Below are 8,713 nucleotides of genomic sequence, written 5' to 3'. Positions count from 1 at the left end.
ATGTTCAACACATCAGTTGTCTCCAATCAGATTTGAATTCCCCAACGAAGCCTAGTGACCCAGTTGGTAAAAGCCATGTTCTTATACAGATTTGAACTTAACATAAAGTATACATATATAAAATTAAAAAGATTTCACTCTTAATTAAGTATATTGCGAAGATTGTTAAAGGAATTTTGGAAAGTCATATTATTTTAACCATTCAGTGTACTTGCATTGCGATTTTCGTAACCGTGTTGTTCGGTCACCAATTCTATATCATCCGCCATTCTTGCTGGGGCCAGCCCATGGGCGCACTTTATACAATGTAGTTCATAGTCCGTCATTTTTTTTATTCGAAAGAGTTGCCAATTTAATGAATTTCGATAATAGTTGCCTGGATTTTTGTTTTTGTTGTTGATGATTGTGATGTTGGAAATGATAAGTATACATATATAAAATTAAAAAGATTTCACTCTTAATTAAGTGTATTGCGAAGATTGTTAAAGGAATTTTGAAAGTCATATTATTTTAACCATTCAATGTACTTGCATTGCGAGTTTCGTAACCGTGTTGTTCGGTCACCAATTCTATATCATCCGCCATTCTTGCTGGGGCCAGCCCATGGGCGCATGTTATACAATGTAGTTCATAGTCCGTCATTTTTTTTTATTCGAAAGAGTTGCCAATTTAATGAATTTCGATAATAGTTGCCTGGATTTTTGTTTTTGTTGTTGATGATTGTGATGTTGAAAATGATAATCAGGATGATAAAGATAATGGTAATAATATGACATTAATGATGATGAGGACGATGACGACCATGATGGTGGGTGGTGTTAAGGATTATAACATGATGATGATGACGACGATGATAATGATGATATTATGATGAAGTACAGATTGTAAGTGATCGATAGGCATATTAGTGAAAATCTTAATTGAATTTGTATTTTTTCAGTATAGTTTTATTCAACATTTCGGCTTTTATTCACAGAACCAGCAACTTTTCTCGCCCTCGACAATCAATATAAACAGACGACAAATGGACGTCAATCTCCAAAAGTCGACCCTGACGACGTTGAGGATCATTTTGATGTATGTGAACATGATCTGGAAGAATGTCAATCTGTACCGACGGTTATTAATACTTCTCTCAAAACAGTAGAAGGATCCAATTTAGATGATCGTGAAACCGAGACGCTTGTGGGTGTGACACATTTGAAAACTAATAGGAGAATTTTTCGTAACCGTGTTGTTCGGTCACCAATTCTATATCATCCGCCATTCTTGCTGGGGCCAGCCCATGGGCGCACGTTATACAATGTAGTTCATAGTCCGTCATTTTTTTTTATTCGAAAGAGTTGCCAATTTAATGAATTTCGATAATAGTTGCCTGGATTTTTGTTTTTGTTGTTGATGATTGTGATGTTGGAAATGATAAGTATACATATATAAAATTAAAAAGATTTCACTCTTAATCAAGTGTATTGCGAAGATTGTTAAAGGAATAATTGAATTTGTATTTTTTTAGTACTGTATAGTTTTATTCAAAATTTCGGCTTTTATTCACAGAACCAGCAACTTTTCTCGCCCTCGACAATCAATATAAACAGACGACAAATGGACGTCAATCTCCAAAAGTCGACCCTGACGACGTTGAGGATCATTTTGATGTATGTGAACATGATCTGGAAGAATGTCAATCTGTACCGACGGTTATTAATACTTCTCTCAAAACAGTAGAAGGATCCAATTTAGATGATCGTGAAACCGAGACGCTTGTGGGTGTGACACATTTGAAAAGTAATAGGAGAATTGACACGCAGAATGATTTTGTTATTAATAAGCAGGATAATGTTGACTCAGCTTTGAATCATAGTGTTGTGGATCACGAGAAGTTGCTGAAGAACGTTGGTAATTATTTTTCTGATTTGGATTTAAACCAATCCTCATTGAGGAATTATTCGGATGATCATGTGATTGCGAAACAAGAAGTTAAAGATAATTCTCACGGCAACAATGAGGAAGTAACGGGCGTCAAACTAAAAATTTACGACCAGGAAAATCAGCTTAATTGCGATGGTCTAATGCGGATGGGAGAAGAGATTGACCTACTACAGAGAGATTTAGAAGAAAAACCATCAGAACTAGAAAACATACAAAATTCAGTTATTACCACTATTGATCTCGGTGATGCTAGCACACAAGACGACCGAATCGTAGGTTCCAGGAGTGAACCCGTATATGGGGCAATAGACGACCGTGGCGAATTGTCGCCTACATCGAAACTGATACAACTCGAGTTTGATAAACCACTCTTCACAGAAATTAAAGAACTTGAGAAAATACGTCCTCTTCCCTTTCTAACAGAATTAGAACAGGACACAGATAAAACCCTAAATAAAACCAGTTTTTATGAACAAGAAGGTATTAGATTTGACGCATGCGTGGAACCGAATTCAGGAAAGGAGGCTATTCAACACGAATCTCTCCACGGGCAAATAGAACAAAATACACCTGGGAAACTTATAGATACGACAGCAAATAAACCACAATTGGACTTTGAAGCTACGCTATCTAATTCGCTTGGAGTTAAAGATAACAGTTATAGCGATGATGTGTGCAAACATGACTTAACCTCGCCATCACAATGTAGCGAAGATCAAGCTAGCGTTGAACAAATAAGTCAGCAAACAGGTAAACAGTCCATAACCATAGAATTGCATTTAGTACGTAGAAAACCAGCTTGTGACAGGGAGGTTAGGGGGCTTTCCGATGCGAAAGAAGACATCATTTGTGCAACATCATCAAGCGATACCGCACAATCACCACAAGAAAACACTAACAGGTTGCCCAAGTCAACGAAAACTAAGGATGAAACAATCCCGGCGACGATTAAAACTGATGTTATTACATTAGACAACAATGATAGGTGTTTAGATAAAACTCTGATCTTACGGAATGCGGTGGATGACCGACGCGGACCAAATAGCAACGATGACATTTCACGATCTCACGAAAGCATCACCAGTGAAAGCACTAGCGGAAGTAGAACCTTATCGGTCCACGAGAAAAGGATCCTCGACTCTCTAAAAAATCTGCAGTTACCGGAATGGTACAAGAAATCTGAGGTACACAAGCAAAAAATGAAAAATATGGCCGAAGGTAACGTTTGTAAGACTGACAATGGAATTTTTCAAGGTCGGAACCGATACTATGGCCGTCCAAAATCATCCTCGTTCGGTAGTGACGATAGCGACTGTAGCAGTACGAAATCTAGGCCAGTGATTACAAGGATGTCGTATGAGCGTAAAGCAAAATATTACTATTCTACACAACATATACCGACACAGCGTGACGACTATCAGAACGGAATGTTGGCATCAACACCATATCTAAAGTCACAGAGCAATTACGATATCCGTAGTTTCGACAGTGAAAATAGACACCACGTTGATCATAGCTATGGTAAGTACAGTGAGAAAGAGTTACAAAATCAGCCCCGGATTAATGAACGGCCACAATCTGAATCGGACCTTGTCAATATGGACCCAATCCCAATGAACAATTTCAAAATTCAGCGGCAAAGATCGAATAAAGGAACTGCTACATTTTATATTACAAGCGTAAATGTTCAGAACACCGAACAAAAAGCAGCGAACTATGGAAACTCACACCCAGAGTTGGGTTCGGATATCAAGTGTAAAAGAAGTACAAATCGTGATGAAAACAATGCAATGGATCAGGTAGTGGAAATAAACAATGATACACTTGACAATGGGAACGTTTCATACCCTGAAGAAACTTCGTATAAACACAGTTCGTATTCATACAAATCAGTTTACGGTACGCCGTTAAAGAAAGAAGAATTACCAAACGCAAATCCGGACGAATGTGTTAAATGCGACACATACGGAACTTTACCAGAACAGAAAGAATATTATACCGTTTGGGACCATAAGGATTATCATGCGTCCGTGGTTCCCGTGGTTCAATGTGAAGATGATAAGGTGATTGACCTCTCGTCATCAAATAGAAGCAATTTTTCTCCAGATATTACGAATGACAGTGCAATAAATTTGGAAACTATGTCTTCTGGACCGGAATCGGAATCTTCTATTAGTTACGATGAATCGTGGCATTCTGGTAGTTTTCACGTGCCTTCAGTTACCCATAGTGCACCATCGTCCAATGAAAAGAAACATAAATCAAAACCAGCTAATTCAAAACTCAGTGTTGGGAAGAATATATCGTTAAGTTATGATGACATTTCAAAACAACAGCAATCGGACAATCAATTGAGCAATTCGAATAGTAGAATTCACAGAGCAGACAAGGCTCTTAGTTCAAATATTTCTCCGCGATTTCCTGTTATAAATCGTTCGCGTGATGACTTACTCACAAATGATAAAAAGATCGGGATTTCAATCAGTATAACAGATACGCGTTTAGATGACCCACCGAATCATCGTATTGATGAAGAAGAGTTCGAAAAACATCTTTATCAGCCTGACCAACAACCGAACTCAAAGACAGAGGATGTTGACAAAGCGTTAGTTATGGAAGATATTATCGACGGACTGCTAGGTTTACCGGCTGCAAGTGTTAATGACTCTTCAACTTTTTCCTACAATGAAAGTGGACAGTCGTCATCAAATTTATTATCATCTGAGAGCGAATCGTCCGTTACGTCTGCCAGGCGTAGGTCGAACGATTTCGCCAAAAGAAAGAAAAGCACAGGTGACGATAAGAATCATGTCGTGCATTGTCGCAAATGTAGGATTTCAGCAAATCTTGACGAAGCACGAAAATCCTTTAAAAACTGCCATCATTGTTACACGTATTATTGTTCACGTGACTGTCGAAAACAACACTGGGAAGAGCACAAACAGAGGTGTGTATTCGCTCGCGTGAGCAGTTCTTGTAAACGTGCAATAGCCGTATGTCGTGACGACGGTTCTACGCACTACACACTATCGAAAATTGCGCGAACTTGTTATTTGTCACGCGGTCGGGGTTGCATTTTGATTGTATTTCCCAACGAAGAAGCTGCGCGCTTGTTCGTTTGTTATGGACTTCGTGCAGTTCCTTCTCCACCGTCATACATCACTGCTAGGGAACTGGAGAAAACACCTGAACCAAACGAACATACAAAGTCTTTACTTTCTGTATGTCAATCTTACGACCCAAACCAGTCGTTTATTATAAATGTTATTGTTAACATTGGTACAGATATTCCAAAAAAACCGGTTTCGCGCCGACAAGGTACAGCTATCAAAAAGTGTGCTAAATTTTCGCTCTGTGATACTCACGTAGTTCAGCCCAGTGTAGGAGCAAATGAAACAACAGGAGAGACATTGATTTTGACGATGCCGCCTGGACTTCCGCCAGACGGTACGCGCGACCGAAAATTGCGCCAAGTGTGTTTCGTCAACATCCAGCGTCATTTGAGACAGAGAGAGGTTAAACTCCGTCACCAGTTCCCATCGGTGTACAGTGCTCTTTGTCGATGGGTTGAATACCACGAGAGCTTCCCTCCTACTACAATATACCCTACGGAAGGCAGTACGAGTCGACCATTTATGTGTTTAATCATGCCGGAATCAGACCCTGACGCACTTGGCTGGGTAACGAACCCAGGTTTGTTGGAAGATATTGATATTGACGGCGAGTTCGACTAATTTGATCTTTTTTAAGTTGCTAGGCCTACGCGAGATTTTAGATGAGTGTCTGATTTTTAATTTACGATTATGGTATTTTACCTTTTTTAAAACAACATTGTTAGTCATGTGCAGGAGTGGTGATGTGTTTTTGCTGAAAATAGTGGTAGTATTAAACATGTGCCTTAGCATCTAAACTGACAAATGTGATGAAAAATTGTGTGTCGAAAAAGTCATATATTACGACTGCAATCGATCAAATATATCGTCAATTACTTATTTACGATACATTACTTGATATGATTAATTGTTTGATTGGTCGATTGAAATAATTTAGTGTAAAATTCTATCCACAGTAGACTCAGATATAGACTCACTATATCACAAGTTCTAGGCCTATACCACAAATAAGCACATAGTATCTTAAGTAAACAAAAAAGTACAAGATTAAGAGGTTATAGATGCAATTTTATTGAATTCACTTTGAATTATGCTACTGTGTTGTTAACATAATCTTCAAACAAAATAATAAAGACACCGCTTCTTAATGTTAACACAAAATTATAAACTCATTTTTTAAATTTCAATATGTACAATGCAATACTTTAGGACTTCTTGATAAAATTTAGTTTACTGTAGTAGGCCTATTTAAGTAGCTGAGTCGATTTATAAGTCGGCGGCTATTACAAGAAAATAACCTCGTCCTATCTGCACGATCTTAAATTCGTTTACCAGTACTTTTCATGGGCCTTCAAAACATTTAATTCTAGCTGCTCCAATGACCTTACAGTACAGAAAACTTTACTCTTGCCTTAGATATTGCTGACTTGAGTTCCTGAATTTAAAATTTTGCTTGTTCTGAATTTTTTTTTATAAATATTTATTTATTACACTTTTTGAGGAGCAAATCAGGTGTTTGGAATTTTCTTAGAGATGTGATCAATTTTATTATTTAGGTGCCTGCTCGTAAAAATAAATCTTTAAATTTATTAGAAAACTTTAAAATAAATTAAGGTTCAGAAGTCAAATGTATTAGCCTAGGCTTTTGCGGAACCAAGGCATAAAAAGTGTTGTACAATAAATCGTTGTTATGCATAAAATATTTCATCAAACATATAGGCCTATCAAGAAGCGCATTCAAACAGTCGTCTATAAGCCCTGAGACAAGAGGATGATCTATGAGGTTGGGTTTTTTTTGTTTGTTTTGTTTTTTTTTTTAGCATCGAAGTTTTCTTATACTAAAATGATCTTTAAAAGGTCTTTGTACAGTTTGCCTATGTGCATGTTTCTCATAGATTAACCCCTGGCCATTTATGAGTCAATGCGTACGTACACTTTTTTTGAGCTCCGATGAGGAGCTCTAGACAGAAACATTGTAGAATTGTAGACAGAAACATTGTAGAAACATTCGGCTGTTTGATTAATAGATCCTTTTTGTATGGGCGGCTGTTAGGGCCAATATACTATAATGTCTCTATTTTATTGCCCTCATCGGAGATTACGAGAACTTGTTTTATAAGAACCAAGATAATTTTGCCCAGGATCAGTGTTCTTATTTTTCTTATTTTTTAATTTTTTTGGGGCTGATTTTAGACTCAAAATGTTCTTATTTTGTTCTTATTAACACACTTTTCAAAATAGACAATTGTTATTGTGCAGCAGTATATTACTGTACTGTATTATAGAGGGGATTACATCGTCAGACCTATTGCACATGAGGTACAGATAAGAACAGAAGAATTTTTGTTTGTTTTTGTAGATATTTTGATAAAAACCGCATTTTAAATTTTAGCTCAACCTTAATTTGTTCTTACATTGTTCTTTTTTTTTTTTCAAGCAATTTCAGTCTCAGTGTTCTTACAAAAAAAGTATATGGCCTTCTAATATATCTGAGTTTTACTGAATCTATTACCTAGGGCTAGATAACTTATTTATGTGATCCCGTTTACAGCTTTATTTGGTATAGAATATTTTTTTACATTACTGAATTTGCCATAGCCAAAAGGCATAATCGAAACGACTGGTTATTATTAATTTATTCCGGTGTTGCCATAACATTCCTTATTTACAATATCACCTTGAAAAATGTATATTTTGTGTGTTTTAACGCTATAATTGTTTTAATGTAAATGTATGTATCCGTCATGATATTATATGATTAAAGTGTGCTAAATCAGTCTGGTCGTTTCATCTCGTCTTATTAATCGATTACGGAAACATGTACCGTGTATTTCTGAATGTCCAGATTTGCAACTTTAAAACACCGTACCGGTACTTCTTAGCATGGAGGAAATATATCTTAATATATTTCCTCCGTGGTCTTAGGAAACCATTCTTATACGAGCGTAATTTTTATCAAGTTTGAGAAATACATTTATATAAAGAAGAAAAGTAAGCAGTAAAGGCGTCACCTAATATTTGCTTATTGAATACGCTACATGTCACGATACAGCCTCAATTCATAATGTGTAATGATTACTGAATTTTTTTGCTTTTAAAACTTAAAACTTGAATCATATAGATCATCATTTACCTACCATGCTAAAAAATGTTAAACTGTATCCTATCATTAATCCTCATATCTGGCTAGCACATAAGCGTATTCTTCCTAATATAAATAGCATTCTAATCACCATCTCCACGAGTTTGTCAGACGCATATCCGGCGAATCGTAGTCCTATTTATTTTAGGGGATTGTAGAATGCAACACATCAGTCAACTCGTTCGTTCACACACTTATCTTTTACTATCACTAAATCAACAATAGGAAATATACAAATTTTCCTAATTATCAGTGTGCAAGCAACTCAAGTAGAGTGTGTTATCCCTGATCCTCAACCAATAATACTTTTATGTGAGCACCAAAATACAGATTCACTTGTAACACAAAATTGTAATCGTTTGGAGTGGCAAATAAATTAGCTATTATTACTAGTGTCTTCCTGATTAGACACGTTTAGAAGGGATTATAATCACAAAATTATCATATGCCTATGGTCTGAACTACCGGTATACCGTTTAGAGCAGGAGTGGCGCAAGGATTTGCCGGATGGTGGGGGGGGGGGGTTGGG

General features: G+C 36.7%; 1 protein-coding gene across 2 annotated transcripts in view; it reads left to right on the top strand.

Annotated features, from left to right (window-relative positions):
* Window positions 1–7,819, top strand: part of LOC117102823 — a 16,520-nt gene extending 8,701 nt beyond the window's left edge. For both annotated transcript variants that reach the window (XM_033243248.1, XM_033243249.1), the window contains 2 exons: window positions 977–1,198; window positions 1,777–7,819. In XM_033243248.1, the coding sequence (XP_033099139.1) occupies window positions 977–1,198; window positions 1,777–5,663 (4,109 nt within the window). In that variant the 3' untranslated portion in view covers window positions 5,664–7,819. The remainder of the gene's footprint in view (window positions 1–976; window positions 1,199–1,776) is intronic.
* Window positions 7,820–8,713: the final 894 nt, after the last annotated feature.

Source organism: Anneissia japonica, unplaced genomic scaffold (genome assembly GCF_011630105.1).
Source record: "Anneissia japonica isolate Jap-2015-1 unplaced genomic scaffold, ASM1163010v1 scaffold32248_len650992_cov182, whole genome shotgun sequence".
Lineage (NCBI taxonomy): Eukaryota > Metazoa > Echinodermata > Crinoidea > Comatulida > Comatulidae > Anneissia > Anneissia japonica.
This window is presented reverse-complemented; position numbering and strand designations above follow the sequence as displayed.